Source organism: Gadus chalcogrammus, chromosome 15, assembly GCF_026213295.1.
Source record: "Gadus chalcogrammus isolate NIFS_2021 chromosome 15, NIFS_Gcha_1.0, whole genome shotgun sequence".
In the NCBI taxonomy this organism is placed as follows: Eukaryota; Metazoa; Chordata; class Actinopteri; order Gadiformes; family Gadidae; genus Gadus; species Gadus chalcogrammus.
The window spans coordinates 15,291,857-15,313,930 of NC_079426.1; the positions used below are offsets into that span (position 1 = coordinate 15,291,857).

The following is a 22,074-nucleotide window of genomic DNA, read 5'->3' on the forward strand; positions in this document are numbered from 1 at the left end:
GATTCTAAGCCGTTGAGGACAGGCACCGTGCAGCGTTCACCGTGCAGACCATAATAACCATGTGGGCTTTATGAAGATCTTGTGTAGAATCTGCGTAATAACTGTTGAGATTCAAGATGCCTAGATTTATCTGCTACACTCTAAATATAGACAGTACGTATGTCATGTAAAAATGTATGTCCTGGATTTCAAATCCTCATTTTTAATTCATGAGTAGAAAATATTTACAGCCAACAGTAGTTTGATTCCCATGGTTTTAGCTAGAATGGACGATACGGCCAAAATTGTTAACATGATAAGAAAAAAAGGAAAAATGATTACATTGATTGATGTCGATTAAATATATATTTAATAAAAACAACAATGATACATTTAGTTTTAAGAGTATGCTTTACGTTAAACGCTGAATAAATTCAATAAAATAACAAACAACTGCAGTGATTCCCATCATATAAATTGCATTGTATCAAACACCTCTCAAACATTGAAGGGGTAGTATAACGTTGCTTACCATTGATTAAGTACAATATAATAATATGTAAACACCTGCTGTGATTCCCATAACATTAAATGCCTGATTTCAAATACCTCTCAAACATTTTAGAGGTATTATACTGAACATTGATTCAATCAAATTAGAAATATGCAAACACAAAATAAATTTCCTCCAAGGTCATTTTACAATGATAAGTCCATGATAAGTCAGAGCAGGGCTCTAGAGCTAGGCTCAGGGTTTTAAGTGCCTGTCTAGGCTCTGGACTGCGCTGATTCTGCACTGACGGCATCTCAGGTTAATTACTGCAGATATTCTGAAAGTACTTGTTTTTCTGCCTTGTTTTTTTTTGTTTTCTATTACTTTCTGGTATAGTGGCGTATTTATGAATAATAGATTTGGGAGGGATGTGGATTTTGAACGTCCAATACACCCCAATTAGTGGGATGAACTGGACCAAATTGGAAAAACACCACTCCTAATGTTGAAACTTTTAATATGAGTATAAAAACAAATATTCTGCTGAAAACGAGTACAAGTGCATTTTTAAGATATGCAAACTCATTCTCTCTGAGCCACTCTTGGGGCTTCATTATATAGGGATTATTCAGGACACCACCACCAACTCCACAAAGCTGCCAGTGCATCAGGTGCTCAGGCAACTATTCATGCTAGTCAGAGAAGGAGAGGTCATCAAGAAAAGCAGGCAGGTGACCTCGGCCTTCACAGGAACACCTGTGACAAGGCTCTCCGTGAGTGAGGGCGAAGCCAAAGCTGTCACAACCATCATGATCTAGAGATGGGCAAGCCATTCTGTTGAACAACTCTATGCACATTGCCAGGATTCTGTGGATAACAACTTCGTGGGCATATTGTCATTTTCCTTAACAGCACCAACAGAATCAGATTGAGACATGATTGGTGAACAGCGAACACATTGGTGAAGCGAATAAAACGAAAAGTTGAACATATTTAAACTCTGAGCTATGCATTAGTATGCTCCTCCCAGCTTTGCGCTTGGGCCAGCTGAGTGTGGGACTTGCAGAGCTCGGGGTGGCGTTGACGCCAGCTTAGCACCAACATCTGTCCCATAGGGAATGCATTGCAACACTGACGCTGAGCTCTTTGAGCTTGTCATCGACTAGGTGGCTTCGGTCGCAAGCCAAGCATTAGAATGCACCAAGACACATTTCCACACAGACGCCAGGGAGAGGGAGCTCACCGTGCCTCCACTCTACAGGTCGCCCCCCCGCCGCAGGGGGGCACGGCCTGGATAGCAGCGGCACTGTGAGGAATCGAAGTGCAGCAGAGTGACACAATTAACCCCACTTACTCTGGAGACGACATTACGGTCTGCTCCCTGCCTCCGGTCGGCGGGAGGGCAAATGATCAATGCCCCCGAGGAATAAATAAATACATTTGAATTGAGGAAAAAAAGCCAAATGACAACGTGACAGGGAATGTGCTCTGGTAATGGAGCTGATGGCTTGGGTTTCTATAGTCTGGGCACATAATTATATAAACAGTGGATATTGAAAAGGTTTAGCACGCCTCTGGGTCTGCTCCGGCGGTCTACTTATCTACCTTATTATGTTAACGATTTCAACGATTGTGAAGCTCTCTGCCTTGTTCAGCAGCATGAAAGGGAACGCAACAACGCACTACAAAAGGAACATCGAGTAGGGACTCAATAATGCACCAGCACAAAGTGACATTCAACAAAAATATAGTCTCTGAAAGTTGTGGTGAGCCTATTTCATGTTCTTTGACGACATCGTTTCCATAATGAGGCGGTGCTCACTTGAATACTTCTCAACTCGTATGTAAAACACAGACTCCGATGACTCATGGAAGACTAAGCTTATAAAGCAATCGGCTTTCCATTGGTCAGTACCCAGCCTCCCACCCCCCAGGCCCCCAGAGATGGATGACCTCCAGTGGAGCTACAAATGAGCCTTCATCAGACCTCCCTATCTCCTCCTCTCCCTCCTCACTCTTCTTCCCCCCTGTGGCCAGGCCAGAGGGACGATGCCATTATTTAGTTTGCCACTAGGATGGCGCGCGCAAACACACACACAATCACACACAATCACTCACACTCACACACTCAAACTCACAAACACACAAACTCACACTCACACAGAGACAAACACAGACTCACGCACACACGCACACACTCACTCACTCACTCACTCACTCACTCACTCACTCACTCACTCACTCACTCACTCACTCACTCACTCACTCACTCACTCACTCACTCACTCACTCACTCATTCACACATACACACACTCACACTCTCGCACAGAGACACACACACACAAACAGGCATATTTGAGGTGGAGATATTAACAGCACGAATAGTGTCTTCCGTGGGCTGATGAACGGCGATGGCAGTGTGTGTGCGGGGGGCTCTCCTGGATGAGCGCTGCTCATGGGGGGCGAGGGGGAGGTGCTGGTGTACAGCGTGGTGATTACGGAGTGGGTTCGCCTTTAGTCTAGAGTCGCTCCTTGCCAAGGGTGGAGGGTGGTCAGTTGTCTATTGCTGCCTTCATCACCCTGAGCGCGGGTTCCGTTGGTCTAAGGGGTCAGGGGCGTGAGGCTGGAATCGCAGCGTGCAGGCATCCTTGTTTCTCCTGTTGTTGTTTTTTTTTTCCCGTTGATTCTATGTGGTGCATCTAAAAATAGGCCTCCTGCGGCCCGAGGCAAAAGCAACACCATCCATCTCCCTCCAGCCGGGGCGATCGGGATTTGGCGTCCACTGTTCTCCCTGAAAGATGCTGAGCTCGGCACAACGTGTCAGTGTGCAGTTCAGTAAATAAGTCTGGGTGGGACCGTGGGTCCCAGTAGACGGCATATTTAACATTGCAGATGCTCCAAAAAACAAGAACAATCCTTTGTCCTAAACCTCGCCTTGAGTTTGTGTATGGGTGGGTGGGTGTGTGTGCATTTTCTGTTGTCATCTTCATTGTGTAAACAGGTTGGCCAATTCTTGCATACAAGTAAGCGTTTGCTCGGTGGGTGATGAATGGGGTACTTGGCACATCCTGATATATATATATAGATTAAAAAGAGGCTCTAACTGGACACTTTTACCGGTGCTAAAACTGGTCCTTGGGTGTGCATGGACATCCTCCTCTATACAATTTGGTTCTTCCCTGTGAGCTTTTGACAGAGGAATACTATACAATTATTTTGTTGCACCAACCGAGGGAAGCAGGGATCTCTGGTATCCTAGCAACAGCCAACTGCCACCATGCCCAAGGAGGTAAAATTAGTCCAATGAAGAGAGGATAGTAAGGAAGGTCCCCTAAACAACAAGAAAACCTTCCTCTCTCTCTATCTCTGTTTGTGTTTCTGCTCCTGTTCTCTATACCCCTCCTCCTCATGCTCTCCAGTTACTCTCTACTGCACTCCTCTCAGCATCCTCTTCCTCTCTACTACTCTTCCTCTACTCCTCTTCTCTCACTATCATCTTCTTCATATTCTCCAGTTGCTCTCTACTACTACTACTCTCAGCATCCTATTTCTCTCTGCTCCTTAGTATCCTCTTCCTCTCTTCTCCTCTCTTAGCATCCCCTACTCCTCTACCCTCTACTCCTCTTCCTCTCTACTCCTCTCCTCTTAGTGTCCTATCCTCTTCCTCTCTACTCCTCTTCCTCTACTCTTGTAAAATGATTTTCCTTGCTTTCATTTCCTCTCCTCCCTGTATTCTCTCTTGTTTACTCTCTTGTGTCTTCCTTTCTTTTGTTCCGTATTTTCTCCTCTTCGCCTCCCTTCTTACATGTTTGCTTCTCTCTCTCTCTCTCTCTCTCTCTCTCTCTCTCTCTCTCTCTCTCTCTCTCTCTCTCTCTCTCTCTCTCTCTCTCTCTCTCTCTCTCTCTCTCTCTCTCTCTCTCTCTCTCTCTCTCTCTCTCTTCCCTCCCTCCCTCCCTTCTCTTCCACTGTCTGATTTCCCTAAATGGAAGAGACGTCGACAATGCAGCGGAGCGAGTGTTTCATGCAGGATGAGTTCACGACCTTAAACTCTAGGTCGATTGTTTGTTTTCCCCCCGCCACATAAAGAAACGCAGAGAGAGAGCGAGGGGGTGTCGTTTGTTTAAGTCAGGACACCATGGGTTGTCGTAGGCGACGCCCAATACAGCCGTGGATTAGCATACATTTTCACCTCCCGCTATACCGTTCACACCCAACCTTTAAGCAGGGGCCTATTGTAAGCCTTGGCAGCCGCCACACACACACTCACACAGACACAGACACAGACACAGACACACACACACACACACACACACTGTGACACACCCCCGAGACTGCTGCCAGACAATGTGAGCGTTAGCTTAGCGCTGCGCCGCGGCAGCGATCACGAGCCTCCTGCAGGGGTGTCTTCACGCCAGCGCGAGATCCTGCATAATTAAATAAGTTGTGCTCTGTTAATTGCCGGTGGAAGGGGGCTCGGAGAAGGTCTGCCAGTGGGAATATGGGATGAGAGACGTATCAGTGTGTGTGTGTGTACGCACTGCATGAGTGTCCAGTGTAATAACCCTACCCAGCCAAAACCCGCCAGGGTATTCTGTGATCCGCATGATAACCCCCGTTCTCACACACACTCTGGGAACAGCTGAGGAACTCCAAAGTTAGGACACTCACAAACACACATAAACACACACATATACGCATTGTGTGACATGGCGTCCAGACATATTGTGTTTGAAACATCTTCCAACAGACAGTTACCGCCCACTCATGCGCTCGCTGTGGAAGCAAACATTTCAATAGAATATTGTTGATGTTACTTTCTGTCCTGTAACATAAAGGGTGCGATTTCAGCAAAACAAGGTTGGGATAAACATGGGATTTGTATCAGGATCACACAATGCATTGAGCCGTCCCTCAGCCACAGTGCAACTGTCAGTTAAGCTAACAGTAGGTGCAATAATGATTTAAAGTTTCTTGATTAACACTTCATAATTTAGTTGTTTAGCTAAACAATGCAAAGATTCTGGACATGCCAAAGGTTAATCGTGACAACCCGCGGCGCCATTAGCGCTTGCCTATCGATGTGTGTATTGAGTTATTGGCTAGATGCTAAATTATTTCTGTTTGTCTCCCACAGAGATGTCAAGCCAGACAATATACTATTGGATGAACAAGGTAAGAGTGACAGTATTGTGTGTGTGTGTGCATGCGTGTGTGGGATGACTTTCCAAGGGAGAACAAATCACCTTTCTTAGCCGTCAGTGTTAATGACTACTTTTTAATGGTATCCGTACGTCCTTAAATCTTGTCAAATGATGTGCCTAATGTTGTGTAAATGGATTGTCTTGTCTATTCCACTGATGTCACTATCAACTGCCCGTTAGGAGACTAAAGAATGAGGAGGTTCTGCTCCACTTTCACATCGCCGCAAACACTTTTTATATATTTTGGAATCGTGGAAGGAGACACTGGAACGGCCCCATCTGTTTCAGCCTCCTGTACTGATCCCTTTTCTTCCCAAACATTCTTAGATTCTGGTTTATCTTGTCTCCCTCGTCCACCTAGTCCTGCCAAGGAGATATACATAACGAAAGCAAATGAGTGTGGAGTTAAGAGTCTGAGAGGGACACAGTGTACGAGGAAGTCAGGAGCACATGGTATTCTGCAGCAAGGCGACAAACAGGGCCGTTGAGAATGGCCACGCTGCCCACTAGTGAGTCACCACGGCAACAAGTCGCGGGCGTATACCTGTCTTCCTTAGCCATCTTTATATAGCCCAAACAGAAAGTAAAATGAGTTGGTCGAGGAGGGCAAGGGGACCATACAGCCAGTCCAAAGCCCATTAGCGATACACGTCTATCTGAGAAACTTAAATGGAACTTGTCCGTCTTTTCTTGGGTGACGAAACTGTCCAACCTCCAGGTCAATTGAGATGAAATGGGAATGGATGCAGGGTAGCATACTGGATATGGAATCCAAAAGTTCCTCTGTTTGATCCCATTTCAGCAGCCTATCCAGACACATCCTTGAGTTTGATTCTTAACCCCTACCTGCGCCTTAATGACGTGACTTAATGATGTTCCTCAATAGACCCTGTTCCCAGCGGTCTCTTCGTAGACCAAACTAAGGTGTAGCTCATTAGAGTACTTATGGCTCACTCTATGTACCAGGACGCATAGTCAATTTGTGTTATCTTGACTAGCCTTGTCACTCACTGTGTTTTTCCTACGATGATGCTGCCTCTTTGAAAAGGTCTCATCATTGTAAGTCGCCTTGAATAAAAGCGCGACCTGCCAAGGGACTTCAGATTCAATTTAGCCTTTTAGCTAATTCTGGGACAGTTGCTAATGGCCCATTGTCCCTGTTGAATAAATGAATACATAAACTTGTCATGGTAATTATTTGAGGTGTTTTCTTACCCTCACAGGGCATGCACACCTGACGGACTTCAACATTGCCACCATCATAAAGGACGGGGAGAGAGCCACAGCCTTAGCTGGGACCAAGCCCTACATGGGTAATGATGCTAACAGTCCAGCTCCACAAGGGACGAGGGTGGCAGGAATGATTCAGTCAATTGTTGTTGGCAGGATAACAATGGATGAACATGGTCTATGTCAGTTGCTTAAGCAACACAACTTTTTGTTTATTCTTGCTCAAAGCCAATGGTTACATCACTGTATATTCTAAGATGAGATAATGAAAAGTGATAAAATAATAATACAATATAAATATTGTTATCTGTCGTAAAAAAAAAACAGGGTGGTGCTGAGTTGTACCTGCTGTGGGTGTCTCTGGTGGTGGATGTGTGTCTGTTGGGAATGTGTATCTGTGATGGTGGATGTGTGTGTGGTGGATGTTTGTTTCTGGTGGTGAATGTCGGTGTGTGGTGGTGGATGTGTGTGTCTGGTGCTCGATGTGTGTGTGTGTGTGTGGTGGATGTGTGTGTGGGTCTCTCCTCAGCCCCTGAGATCTTCCAGTCCTTTGTGAGCGGGGGGACGGGCTACGCCTTTGAAGTGGACTGGTGGTCGCTAGGCGTGACCGTCTTCGAAGTGTTACGCAGCTGGGTACGGAATTGGTTTATTATTACACATTATACTATATCATATATTCTACAGTATGTATCATTTCCATTTTAAAGTTTGTATACACGTTGTTTGTCGGTTACTTGGAAAGTGTGCAGTCTGTTTATTTTGTGCTATCCAACTCCTTTTGGTTCCTCTTAGTACTCAGTGGTTTGATAAATCCGGTCCTCTTGCACTGTCTGGTGATCCCTTTCTCCGTCTCAATTTCCAATTTTAAGTGCTTTATTGGCATGGGCATTTTGTATGCACTTTTATATTGCCAGAGCATATTAAAACCTAACTACAGAACGATCAGCAAAAATCCAAAAAGCTTTCTCAAAATATAATCTCTCTCTCTCTCTCTCTCTCTCTCTCTCTCTCTCTCTCTCTCTCTCTCTCTCTCTCTCTCTCTCTCTCTCTCTCTCTCTCTCTCTCTCTCTCTCTCTCTCTCTCTCTCTCTCTCTCTCTCTCTCTCTCTCTCTCTCTCTCTCTCTCTCTCTCTCTCTCTCTCTCTCTCTCTCTCTCTCTCTCTCTCTCTCTCTCTCTCTCTCTCTCTCTCTCTCTCTCTCTCTCCGCAGAGGCCCTACGACATCCACGCCAGCAACTCGGTGGAGTCCCTGATGCAGCTCTTCAGCACGGTCAGCGTGCAGTACAACCCCGCCTGGCCCAAGGACCTGGTGGCCCTCATGAGGAAGGTCAGTCACTCCCGGCCACTCCACCAGACAGGTGGCCCACTCCACTGGAGGGGGCTCCAGTGGAGTGGGATATCAGCAATAGCACCCACTTTGGCTTAATGGCTCGCTAATGATCAGCAGCAGGCGGTGTGATGTAGTGGCCTCGTGGTTCGACTCCCAGTCGAGGGGTACTGGGTTCGATCCCTGTAGACGTCCTTGAGCACGACTGCTAAGCCTCGTCTGCTATTCGTTGCGCTGCGCCTTCATTTACTGTGAGACGCTTTGGCTAAATACTAACAATTGAGATCCAAATAAAATACTCAGGAAATCGCATGTGTGTGACTTTTTTGGGATGCGCCCTAGCTTAAAGGAAGACTGCTTATCTGAACGAGTAGGTGGAGTGAGCAGAGACGGACCACTCACAACAGCTAGAAGTGTGTCGCATCTCCCCCAGATTAAGCACCTACGCCGCATCACACTGCAGCGACCATAATCCAAACCTGTGGCCCTTGCAAGAAGAAGATATCCATGATCGCCTACCAGTGTGCATAAACCGCGACAATGAGTTGTGTTGGGTAAAAGTCCTTATTTTCCCCCAGACACCATAGAGGCTACGCTAATTCATAGGGGGGTGGGTTAAAACAGGTAATGGGCCCATTCCGTATCAGTGTGGTATGATGCAGCGTGGCACAGCCGGAGCATAACCCTAACAGCTGAAACACGGCAGCATGAGCGGCCGTATTGGATGTGAGGGTATAAGTGGGCCAGAAATTGAAGTGCATAGTGGCTAGGAGTCCGAGATGGCGGCAACAAAGGAACTGAGGGAGCGAGAAGGAGGAGGAAGGGCAGAGGAAGCCCAGGGCAAGAAAATGACAGATGGGAGTCTGAGAGGATGGATGCCAAAGATGATGAAGAGAAAGGTGGAGTGAGGAAAGTCAGAGAGCAAGAGGAAGAGAGGGCGACTGTGTGTGTGTGTGTGTGTGTGTGTGTGTGTGTGTGTGTGTGTGTGTGTGTGTGTGTGTGTGTGTGTGCGTGTGCGTGTGTGACATGAGCACTGTCGACAGACAGCATGGGTGTATTCCGCTTGACTGCTGATCAATTACGGCGTCTGGAGTCCGCTGAGACAGACCTAACGAGCCCTCCAACGCGGCCAGTCCAGCCAATCAGCCCAGTGGAAAGAATATACAGGAAGTAAACAAAAACAACCATTACAAAAATGTGTTTACACGACAGCAGAGCCCATGCCCAGAGTACACAGCGTGTTTCCCTGTGCGGCGGCTGACTGAGATGCACCCGGGCTGGCCACACTCATAGCAGTATACAGCCCTGCAGTAGCCATGGAACACTTTCAGCCCCCCCTGTGCTGTTCATTCGTCCCGATGGGTGCTGGCAGATTGCATGATTTCTCTTCTCCTGGAGCACCTGATTGCTGTCTGATTGAACTGATTAATAGCGCCCCCTGTTGGCTTTCTCTACCTGGGGAACAGAGTACGGCGGTTTTGCTACATTGCAAGTAGATTGACGGATAATAGTGTTTTTTCACATGGGGATATATTATAGAGACATATCTAAAACTGAAAAAGAAGGATGCAATGAATTCAACGGTGTGCGTGTGTGTTTGCGTGTGCACTTGTGTGTGTTTGTGTTACAGCTGCTGACGGTGAACCCGGAGCACCGTTTCTCCAGCCTGTCTCTCATGCAGACGTCCCCCTACCTCGCCCACGTCAACTGGGACGCCGTCTACGAGAAGAAGATGGACGCCGGCTTCGTCCCTAATGTGAGTTGCACAAAAACACACACACACACACGTGCACACTCGCCTCCTGTCTCTGGCTTTCACATGCACACCTGGGTGGGCGCGTGAAGACCGCAAGGACAGCGAACGCGCCGTCCAATCAGCGATGGGCAGTGCGGCCGCCTTTGGCGCCGTTATCCTGGCGCTGCTAGTTAGCAAAAAAATACATTTTCTCCGGGGGATGTGAAAGGTTGAGTGCGTATTCGTGTGATTGACAGATGTGGTCGTTGTTGTAATTTGATTTATGAATAATGAGTCATTTCCCCACTGTGTGTTCTACAACCGCGGGAGTACATAACGTCACACACAGGCTGGTTAAATACGATATTACTCACCACTGAGAATGCACTGGTCGCTCTTACCTTGGGGGGGGGGGGGGGGGGATGTATTTAAAATTCTGTGCGAGCGTGCGTTGAGAATACCGTTGCATGATATAATTGTATGTTGTTTACCGGCAGCTTGTTTATTGTATCTTGTGATTGCATAGCTGTACTCTTCCGGTACCTTTAAGGAGAAAGAGATAGATGAGAATTAGAAATGTTTATTACCACTAATAGCAACACTGCAAAGTTAACAGGGGTGTACATATAGCTTATTTATGTTTGATGTGTAAGTGAGAGCCGTATTACTTATTCATTCTGTTTGTACTTCCAAAACCTCTCACATAATGACTCCACCTTTGGTTGTAATAATGCCAATCAAACTCAGTTCTTGCCAAACATCAGACAGCAGGGTGCCTATCCATTTCACCCTAGATTCGTTTTACAATAACAGTGTGCTATTTAACTACTATTAGTACTAATAAGTGCTATAATTAGCTAACAATATGGCGTATTGGTTGAATAACATTAAACTTACTATACTAGATTGTATGGGTGTATTTGTTTAATAATGTATTATGATTAGAAAGGACAAGGTTGTTTTAATAAAAACGTTCCAGAGAACACTGTGTATTTCTTTAACAATAGTATTGCTATTGCATAACACTTGGCTGCCATTTGCTGGCTCTACTTAATGTGTGTGGGTGACTATGCCTACATTATGCACCATATTCATAATTAGCTATGATTTGTGAGAGGGAGCTAATTTAGTGTGTGTGTGTGTGTGTGTGTGTGTGTGTGTGTGTGTGTGTGTGTGTGTGTGTGTGTGTGTGTGTGTGTGTGTGTGTGTGTGTGTGTGTGTGTGTGTGTGTGTGTGTGTGTGTGTGTGCGCGCGTGTGTGCGTTTCCAGAAAGGGCGTCTCCACTGCGACCCCACCTTCGAGCTGGAGGAGATGATACTTGAGTCGCGTCCGCTCCACAAGAAGAAGAAGAGGCTGGCCAAGAACCGTTCTCGTGACAACAGCAAGGACTCTCAGTCGGTGAGCAACCAACAACCCATCCCTACCCTGACCTCTGATTTCCACGGAGGGGCCCAGGACCCAAGGGGCCGAGAAACCACCCCGGAAACCAGTTGAAGAATGTATGAACAGCATAACCAGCACACAGGGTGGTTGTACTGGAAAACCAGTTGATTGTACGTTTGTAGTTTGTAGATAAAAATAAATGGCCTGGTGCTCAACGTTCCCACGTAGGAGGTCTCTCCCTGAGTGTGTGTAGTGATGGCTGGTTCAACCTGTTGCACAATGATTGCTCAATGTGCAACAGGTGTGTAGCCTCACCCAGCTCCAGAGTCCAATACGTCTGACTCGGGCCAACTGAGGCCTCGTAAAGGCCGATTCATACCTCCGGGACCGGACGAAGCGGTCCGTATCCGTATTTACCATAGGGTGTAAATGGGCCTTTAAACCAGCCATCATCCACACACTCCCATATTTCCCACAGTATTCTGACCTTCAACAATATTGTTATCAGGCTTCATTATTCCAAAATTTCCAGAAATCCAAGAAATGTGGCCTTGGTCTATAGTTGAGAACCCCAGTGGTGCGATCTACAAAAACGTACGATTTTGTTGTTAGAGGCTCCTGTATTTAAAAAAAAAATTATATATATATATATATATATATATAAAACTGAGAAATAGTGGAATAGTGAATAGTGGCAGAATAATTGTTAAATATCACTTAGATCACGTACACAAAAACAACTGCTCTGATTCCAGAACAATCTGCTCCCCTTCATTACCAAGAGTCAGTAGAGGAGTGTAGCATGAGGGTTCTCCAGTAGCTAAGAGGGGCCGACGTTCTACTGCTGAAGTGCTGTTGAGCATAATGTGTAGTCTCCCTTTCATTGAAAATGGGATTTCCATGAGGCTATTTCCATGGGGTCGAAATAGAAAGTTCCGGAAACCCTCAAATCATTTAAAAGCCCTTTTATTCTCCTTCCTGGGAAGATGTGCTATTTTTACAGTTTCGACTCTCTGTATTGAAATGTGTTTCTGTTTTTTTACTCCCTTACCTGATTATGTCTCTACTTCCTCTGAGTGTAATTTGATCTGTATGGCTTTCGTCATAACAGACGACTATATTGCATGAACAGAATCCAAACCGGAGATTGAAATATGCAAACCCTGGTGAAACACTATGGTAGGAGTGTTGAAATCCAGAGATGTTAAGTGCAATCAGGTATCACGCTGGTTCTCATCCATTCTCAATCGGTGGTTATCATTGCATTATTGATGCGGTGGTCAGCCATATTGAGGCACTGGGAGTGAGGTTAAACTGTTACACGCTGTTACATCTATATATGACGATGTGTACGCGGATCGTCAACATGCCAGCCAACATGCCATGCCAGTCAATCCACGATCCTGGATTGAAACACCGAAAGAACTGACTGAATCCTGCACCTTTACACTGGCTGTCTTTGAGATGGGAATGCCACAGGCTGATGAATGATTCATGCTCCTCTTCCTGTTCAGAGGGTCGGGCACACAGTGGTCTCCCCATCCCTGATTCAGACATCGTTTAGTCAGGCCTGCGAGACGTCCTCTCGGTGGTTCTCCCGACCGATGAACCTGCTGCTCGTGTCAGCCTCTCGATAACACGTCCACCGCATTACTGGCGCCTCTCCTTTAAGCGTGTCTGCGCCATGTGCGCTTGTCTCTCCCTGGCAAGGTTGGAGTATCAGATTGCATGAATGCATCATTTGTGTGTGTGTGTGTGTTTGTGTGTGTGTGGTTGTATTTGTGTGTGTGTTTCTATGTGTGTATACGTGTGTGTGCGTGTGTGTCTTGTGTGCGCGTGTGTGTCTATTTGTGTGTGTGTGTATGGTTGTGTGTGTGTGCGTGTGTGTGTGCGTGCAATCTGCTAGCTGCTAGTGTGTTGTTGCGTTATAACCAGGATTATTAAATGATGAAGCTCGCCGTGCCGTTGTCATGGCCCCAAGTGCTCCTGGAAAATAGGAGTTTCTATTTTAGGCTCGAGACAAATATCCTGTTACAGCACGGCATGCAAACCATTCACAACTTCTTACCACTCCAATAAGGGTTAGGAAAATATAAATATCACAAAGGAGGGGTTTTATTATCAGGCATCTTTCACTATAATCCAGATGTGGTGGACGGTGAATCCGGTTCTGGGCGGTTTCTTTAATGATAATTGCAGTCGTGGTGCCATGGAGGAGGCTGACGGCCAAACACGTGTGTCTTAGTAGTTCCTCATCATGAAGAATGAATGGCGGCCGGCATCATTTCTTTCCATTATTTCCACGACGTCTTCGATAGGACTCCTGTGGGCTGTAATGATGTTATCCCTGATCGATGGGTTTAACGTGATCATTTATCAAGTTGATGGTAATGATGATTGGTGACGATGATGATGATGATGATGATGATCAAGATAATGATGCTAATGATGCATTGTTTCTGTGATCTGCAGGAGAATGACTACTTACAGGAGTGCCTTGAGGTGGTGCAGCAAGAGTTCATGATCTTCAACCGGGAGAAGTAAGCCAATCGAGCCATGTTCAAAACCCTTTCTCCCTCTCTCGCTCTCTCTCTCTCTACCGAATACTCTCTCTGCCCAAAGGGGGAGGGCTGCGGTCTGGCCTAATTTAAACCCTGGAAACAAAAGCGCAAGACGCAGCACTGATGAAACTGAAAAGTTTCCAAAAAGTAAAGCGTTAATGCAACAGCCCCCAAGTCTCTCTTTGGGCCAGAGCAGCGTCGCACTGCGCTCTCAACCTCACCACAACACATTTAGGGAATTATAGATGAAACAGGCAGCGGTAAGAGCTTCACAGCTGCCGCTACACTGGGTACAGACAATGGCGCTTACCTGTTCCAAATCCAACGCACCAAACAAGCAGATTGAAAAGGCTGTCCGATTTTAGTTTTGCTCTAATGCAATTTTCAATTGCAGTTCCTCAATAGCCTTTGAAATTAGTTTATATAGGACCATAAGGATGTTATGTGAACGTCCTTGAAAGAATCTTCCTGATGTGCTCCGACAGCCTTCTCCCCTTATTGATAAAGCCATGTTAGACTAAATGATCTCTAGTGAAGGCCCTACTACATAGATCTGAATGGTGAGTATATACAGCATATGCCTCAGTTCCCAATATACACTGAATATACTGTATGGTGACTGTAAGGGGTTCACAGAGCGCTTGGACACCAGGTTTGCTCTTCCGACAGAAAGTTATTTTATTTTGATCGCTCCCCAGTCCGACAAAACACAAGTCGGTTAAATGTAAATCATAACTCCGCTCAAAGCGGTCACAGGGTGCGCTCAAGGCGATCTCTGACGGCGATCGCCCCCGTCCCTCCGCTCCCGATCCTTCCTGGATTCCCCTTCTCACTACAACACAAAGCAGGCACATAAGTACAAACACTCCCTGATTGGCCTGAGTGATCAAACCTGCCCTCACTCAGGTCCAATCCCCCCAGCCAATCCGGTGCGCTCCCAACCTGCCCATACTCCCCCTGCAGGCAAGACGTCGCACGTCCCCCCACAGCGACCAATCGGGAATAGGGGTTGGGTACCTTACGAGGTTACATTTATAAGTTATTAGCTCATTTATGATTGAACAATCCCTGCTTTGCCTCCATTATGCAGCATGAAAGACACCAATAGCAATAGCCTATTGCCCTAAATAATAATGCAGAAAGAATTTGCATTAAAACCAGAACATGTTTACTTGTATGTGTTACTGCATACATACGTGTGTTGGTTTCTGTGTGTGTGTGTGTGTGTGGGTGTGTATGTATGTAAGTGTGCGTGCATGCGTGCGTCTGCCTGCCTGCATGCCTTCATGTGTGCGTGTAATAGAGTGTTTCTATCACTGCTATATGCATACATATATGCATGTGGTGTGCGGTACTCCACCAATGGTATATCCATCTCAAATACGTTATATGTGTGTGTGTGTGTGTGTGTGTGTGTGTGTGTGTGTGTGTGTGTGTGTGTGTGTGTGTGTGTGTGTGTGTGTGTGTGTGTGTGTGTGTGTGTGTGTGTGTGTGTGTGGTTTGGCCCGGTCAGGTTGAAAAGGCCTCAGGACGAGGGGCAGTCAGAGGCGGGGGAGGGGGAGGGGGCTGAGGATGACCCCAGCGGAGACGGCGACCCGGAGGCGGAGCCTGAGGCGGTGGGTGGGGCCACTGACGATGATGACGACAACAACCCACCGGGTGCCGGCCCGCCCGAACCCGAGTCCTCCTCTTCCAAACGCAGCATGTGTGGCTCTGTCTGCTCGTCACCCGGAAGCTGCTAGCGGATGTCTCTCACTCTCTCTCTCACTCTCACTCTCTCTCTCTCTCTCTCTCTCTCTCTCTCTCTATCTCTCTCTCTCTCTCTCTCTCTCCCTTTCTTTCTCTTTCTCTCTCTCTCTGTTTCTCTTTCTCGCCCTGCCTATTGCGCTGGTGTTGCTATGCCTATAGATACTTTCACTCTCTCTTTCTCTCTCTCTCTTGCTCCTTTACACACTCACATCCCCAGTGTGTGTCGCCCGGACAAGCAACAGAGGACCACAACAGAAGCCAAGATGACACAAACCCACACCACCCCTCCCCTCCCCTCCCCACTCTCCCATGCCCGTAGCATCTGAAGCCTCCCTAAAGTCTAGCTCCAACTTCTATGCAAAATAAGGTTATAGCATGACGATAGAGCATTGCTTTTTTTTGGGGGGGGGGGGTTTGGAGGAGGGGTGAAGGGGCGGGAAGTACGGGGGGTGCAAGACCTTCCTGCCTGACCTCTCGCCATCTTCACCCTCCTGACGGGAAGTGTTCAATAATTTAGCAGAACTTCAGAAAAGTCACTCGTAGAGACTTTCTGTTTTCCTCTCTTTCTCTCTCGTTCTCTCTCTCGTTCTCTCTCTTTCTCTCTTGCTCTCTCTCTCGTTCTCTCCCTCCCCCCCTCTGCTTTCAGTGCACTTGCCGCCGCCTCCACACGCACAGACACACGCACAGACACACACACCCTCGCACACAGTGATCCTGAAACACAAAAGCGGCCGCTTTCTCATCCCTCCTCCATTTGAATGTCCCCATCTCCTCCCCATCCCCCCCCCCATCCCCCTGCCGCATTTCATCCCCCGACCTGAAAAGAAGCCCCTCCCTCCAGACTGCCACCGTGGAGCAGAGACCCCCCTGCGTCTTGTTTTCTCTCCGATACTTTAAGCCCCGTCTACTAGCCCCACCTAATTCCCCTCATCGCTGTGACGTTTTGGCCATCCTCTCCTTCTGTTGCACACCCCTCTCGGTGAAGCGAGAGCTACTTGATATTCTGCTGTGTGTATCTAGGTCCTGTTAATAAGCTCATTGGTCCTCTAATGTGTGTAACTAGAGTCCTAGAATCGTAGGGTTCATCAACCACCACACCTGCTGGAAACACGTTTGATGCTTGGTTAACGTCTTAAGTAACAGTGGCCAACATGTAGTTTGATTAGAATCTCGCTCAAAATCCGCCCTTTATTCCCCCTTAAGTCTCTTGGGAACCGGACGCTACATGAGGGAACGCCCGTACGCTCACGGTTTTACCCATGGAACCGATCGGGCGTGGTGTGAGGAGACGTCGGTGGGGGCAGGCTGTGCTGGGAGGTCCGTAGCATAGCAGCGTACGCCCCGGCGCCGTAGTCGTGTGTTACCGTAGTCGTGTGTTACCGTAGTCGTGTGTTACCGTAGTCGTGTGTTACCGTTACCGTAGTGTGCGTGGCGGCGGCGCAGCCATTAAGGACGACCGCCGTCCATCTCTGCCAGGAACGCCTAGGAACATGTAGCAAACCCACCTTAAAACCCTGACGCCTGACCAACATGTCTGAATAAAGATAACAGTAATATAAATGTCAAAAAAAACGAATCCATTGTAAATAGCATAGATTATTAAAGAAAAAAAAAAAGGACTAAGTGACCACAGTTTTATGTGGGCCCGGCGGTCACCTGACGCCCCGCCTCGTGGAAGGGAAGCAGGTGAAGGCGATCCTTCACGCCACAGCCCTCCGCTCCTCTTTCCAAGTGTGCAGGCACAACTTGTAGGCGAAATATGCCAAAGCTTTTCTACCATTTGCATAACCATTTCTATAAGGAACTCTGTCTGAATGTAGCCGTCTCCCTCTCCCTCTCCCTCTCTCTCTCTCTCTCTCTCTCTCTCTCTTTCTCTCTCCCCAGTGTGATGTCTAAAGCCTAGATATTCCTTCTGCAAGATAAACTACTGTATTGTTTTTACAACCCTGTTGTGAAGCTGTATGTGTTGAAAAGTACACGCAAGCACGCACGCACACGCGCACAACCACACACACACACACACACACACACACACACACACACACACACACACACACACACACACACACACACACACACACACACACACATACATATAACGTATTTGAGATGGATATACCATCAGGACTCAATGATTAGATTATTAAGCCTCTTCTACAGGATATGAAATTGAATATTTTAATCCATGCAAACATGCCATGAAAAGATAAGTGCATTATTTACATCTCGTGGTCTTTTTGCATGTACTAAACCTGTATTAGCCTGTTTTTTATCCCGAGCCTGGATCTGACTCGTGTCTGGCTCACCTGTGCATGCACAAGCTTTTGTTAATTGCAAGCCTTGACGCTCGGTCCAAGATTGACACAGGTGGCGCCCAATCAGAGTAAAGAAGGAGTATTACGTAAGCATCTGTACCTGTACAACCGATAGAGTTCCTGTGGCGTATGGACGGCATGATAAGTGTAGATTATATCCAGTGTCTTTTCGCATCCGAAAGGTTTTCCTAATGCCTTGTTCAAGAATGCCGGCTTTTGCCCTCTCTGGATGATTTGATTTGTTTAAGAAAAATCGAAGCATTTGACCTTTTCCGCAGGTTAACCTTTCCCCTTTATCAGTTTAGGAGATATGGAACATAGAGGGTTGGTTTAGCACCAGGGCAGCTTTTGTTGTCTCTATTTAATATGCTGAATGTTCAACAGGCAGAAATAAGTGGTGTCATTTCAGATAACTTTAATAGGTGGTCCAGTCTCGCTTTAAAGACAGACCATCAGAATAAATGACAGAACCTTTGTTACTATTAAACATTTGACTACAGAAATATGCTATCTAATATAAATAATTATTTTGATAAGTGATTTTTGTGTAGATTGTCTACTGCAGTACTGTCATCGGTGATCAATCCTAATTCGGCATTTCTTGCAAATCCTTTCAATGTTTTCTCTGTGTATTCGTGTGTTGGACTTTGTCATTGTGAGCATATTAACCTGAGCTGTTGGAATATATTGTGTTTGTGTCTTGCCAAGAAAAAAAACAGCATGACTTCTATTTTAAACATTTGAATCCATTTGAACAACATACAAACCAGTGCCATGTTGAGAAAACCAACGTCATGAATGCCATTCCTTCCCTGTGTGTTCCTGTTCGACAACAAGTATTCTACACTGCAGAAACCAAATGACCTGCAAGTCAGGGCCACCAACAACCAAGGCCTTGTACAGAACCCACTCAACCCCCTGTGTTTAAAATAAAACATGCTGCTTTTAAGTGCTTTGATAAAGAAATAAAATTACTACCAACGGTGAAACCTTTTATGATCAAGTCTCTTTCAAATATATCTTTCAGGTTCTCTTTATTGAGGTTGATATACACACTTGTTATTGGAGCTGTTCATTGTCCACAGGGGGCGACAGACGCACTGGCATAAAGGATGGGTTCCCTTGCGAATCAATTGGTAAAATAAGAGTGAAGTCCAAATCGTAGCCAAAAGGCATAAATCATCTTTAAAAGAGAGATGAGTACAAACAATATAAACAGACATGTTTGGCTAGTAGATCTAGCGAAGACCGTCCATCATTTGTGTCCGAATATGTTACGCATTGTATTGTCTTTCTGCAGCAACCTATAAACTTTCTTTAAGAACAAGATACATTTTGAGAAAAATCAACTAACTGGTGTAAAAAGATGCATACCCAATGTCTATACTCGTATCGTTATTATTTCGTATCAAACGGGGCAATTTCTCCGTGTCCATCGAGGATGTCCACCGATGGTGTCCCGGTAATGTCCAGTAGAGGGCCCCACTCCGGGGCTTCGATGGCGTCCAGAAGAATGGCCAGCTCGTCTTCCAACTTCTCCACTGTGTCTTCAACTTTCTTTGGAGGATAATATAGGTGACGTGTTGATGTAGTTATATAACCAACATGGATAATATATTGGCAGGCAGTTGTGTCCTTAACCATAAATGCATTTGCTACAAAGTCATTGTAAGGTATGTAAGGGCCTGCGCAAGTGTGTGTAACAGTGTAGCCTACTCTGAGAAGCATTTTCTGTAATTATGGTCACTGGGCAAATGTATGAGTTTGAGGAAATACTAAGGATTCCTTGGCAGAAGCTTCTGTTTCTTTTCCAAACCACTGAAGACCCGCTGTAGAACAGTGGGCTTGAAGGAGGAATCGTATTGTAGAGGAGCCCTTACCTTCTCCACTATATCCAGGCGGTTATGGAGTCTGCTGTGGTCCTGACAGGCACTCGAACGTACAGCTCTGGGTTTGATGCCAGAATGACCTCCTGCTAAACACACAGAGATACATCTCAACACCCTGGTTATATAATTCAACCCTTACTTGACTGTACAGATTGGCCTGGGCTCTGAACATGAGTTTACTTGTACATTTAATGCCACATGCTAAATATTGGCAATTCCTGTTGCTTTTTTACTGACTAAGTGGACAATGAACTCAGTGCTAAGATAAGGATTGCTCTGCCTATTTGCTTTTCAAGTCTTTTTGAGAACAAATTGGACATCACCTGAAAAAGATCGAGAACAAAACCCATTTGCAGGCAGGCATAGAGGCTTGTACAGCCTTCACAAGGCTGTACTTATGAAACCCAACTGATAGCTATAACCATGGCCTTCTCTTGATATTAAGAGTTATGTGTGGACGGGTGAGTTGCATGCGATCAGAGACAGGGGATAAACAGGGCATCTAGCAGTGAGGATATTTCAGGAGTCGGTTCAGAGCACAGGACAGTGAATCTGAACTGAGTGCACATTCTGAAATTTTCATTACGCTTGCTAAATCAACATGTAATTCCTACACTTATATGCATGCACAGGAATAACACTGGGATAAACACACATAGCGATGTTAGTTAATCCATAAATCTTATTACTGTGGCTGACCTTTCATTTGGCATTTCAAGATGGCAGATGTGCTGGAACAATGGCTGAATTAATAACAAAGAAAGACAGCGTTGTATGCAAATTGCAAATAATCATTGGAAATCGGCCCGATTTGAATGAAATGGTCAGCACCCCTGTTTTACACTAAAGACAAGCAAGACACACCAAAATAACCTATATGGACTGAATGTCCCTAGATTGGGAAGGCAGCCGGTGCAGCTCTGAGACCAACCAAGCTCTAAAACATGTCCACTTGACCTAGTTTGATATCAGAGGAGCTGGTTCAGCCCAATAAAATCAGCAACTACAAGCATCCAATGGATTTTCTCAGCCTCCATTGCATAAAAAGAGCTTTAAAAAGTATTTGTGGGAATACTGGCAGTAGAAACAATATATGAGTCTGCAGGCAGTTTTAACGATGTGCTCTCTTCACTGCTAGAATACATCTAGGGCTGCATGGGTTGGGTTTATCAAATGACACATCAGTCCACGACATAATCCAGAAAAACATTTTGCTTTTGTGTTTAGAATAGGACTTCAAGGTTTGGATGTGTTTACATTTAACCTTGTCTAATACTGCAATGTTTCCAATTAGCAGCCTTGCTTTGAAGCCAGCAGATTTTCAAATGAACCAGCATTCCTGTGGTGAGCTGTGTTGCTTTATTTGCATATCTGTGGCCGTGTGTTGTTGTTGTTGTCTGAAACTGTTTCCGTTAAAACACACAAACATGCGTGAGCTTACAAAGAGAATACTAGATAAAGACGAATAACATTTGGATATTTTGTCATCCATTTTTTTGCAATGTATCATTCGGATCGGGGGTTTCCCCGCCTCCATGCAGATGAAGTCCCAACAACAAGTCTTGTTACTTTAATAGCTAGCAGGCTATTTCCTGCCACGAGCCAAATCACCTTGAGACTTCTCCATCTCTGGACGCATCCAGCTCCAATTAGCGTCCCCTGTTCTGAAAGCTGAAGGGGGGGAGAATTGGCAGATCTGTGGTCCCTCTGGCCAGACTGTGCAGCTGTTGGTGTGTTCATCAGCAATGCCCACAATACAGGGCCTAAACGATGGCAGCTTGAAGCAAAAACACGAGCCTCAACACAATGCTCTTCTAATCTTCTAATTACAAATCCACCATCTGATCGGTAAGGCCAAAATCTGGTACAACAGCTATTAAAGTAATCCAGTTCCCCTGATACACTGATCCGGCCTGTCAGGCTCATCACCTTATCTTGCAGGAGTTGTGCCCCTTCGTCTCAGCTGCTGTTCCCTATTGACGGGGTGCCCTGCTTTCATCTGCTCTACTCCACTTATTTGAAATACCATATGCAAATTGGATTCATTATTACCATATACATAAAGGTTGAGACATTCTCAAAACCTTTGCGAGTAAGAATGTCTGAATATGAATGAACCCCTCATACCCAATTAAGCAATGACTCCATTTCATTCAGTTTTAAGTGCTTTAATTCAACTAATGCCACATTTTTGCAATACCTCTTTACCTCTA

At 45.9% G+C, this 22,074-nt stretch overlaps 1 protein-coding gene and 1 long non-coding RNA gene across 2 annotated transcripts in view; one reads left to right on the plus strand and one right to left on the minus strand.

Annotated features, from left to right (window-relative positions):
- LOC130405057 (serine/threonine-protein kinase 32C-like) overlaps window positions 1–15,650 on the plus strand; it is a 62,488-nt gene extending 46,838 nt beyond the window's left edge. The window contains exons 5-12 of the mRNA XM_056610016.1: window positions 5,608–5,645; window positions 6,898–6,987; window positions 7,434–7,537; window positions 8,113–8,229; window positions 9,860–9,985; window positions 11,234–11,362; window positions 13,820–13,887; window positions 15,422–15,650. Coding sequence (XP_056465991.1) covers window positions 5,608–5,645; window positions 6,898–6,987; window positions 7,434–7,537; window positions 8,113–8,229; window positions 9,860–9,985; window positions 11,234–11,362; window positions 13,820–13,887; window positions 15,422–15,650 — 901 coding nt within the window. The remainder of the gene's footprint in view (window positions 1–5,607; window positions 5,646–6,897; window positions 6,988–7,433; window positions 7,538–8,112; window positions 8,230–9,859; window positions 9,986–11,233; window positions 11,363–13,819; window positions 13,888–15,421) is intronic.
- Window positions 15,651–17,897: 2,247 nt separating this feature from the next.
- LOC130405123 (uncharacterized) overlaps window positions 17,898–22,074 on the minus strand; it is a 7,439-nt gene continuing 3,262 nt past the window's right edge. Inside the window, exons 3-4 of the long non-coding RNA XR_008904299.1 lie at window positions 19,853–19,947; window positions 17,898–19,529 (exon numbers count right to left, since the gene is read on the minus strand). This is a non-coding gene — a long non-coding RNA (uncharacterized LOC130405123). The remainder of the gene's footprint in view (window positions 19,530–19,852; window positions 19,948–22,074) is intronic.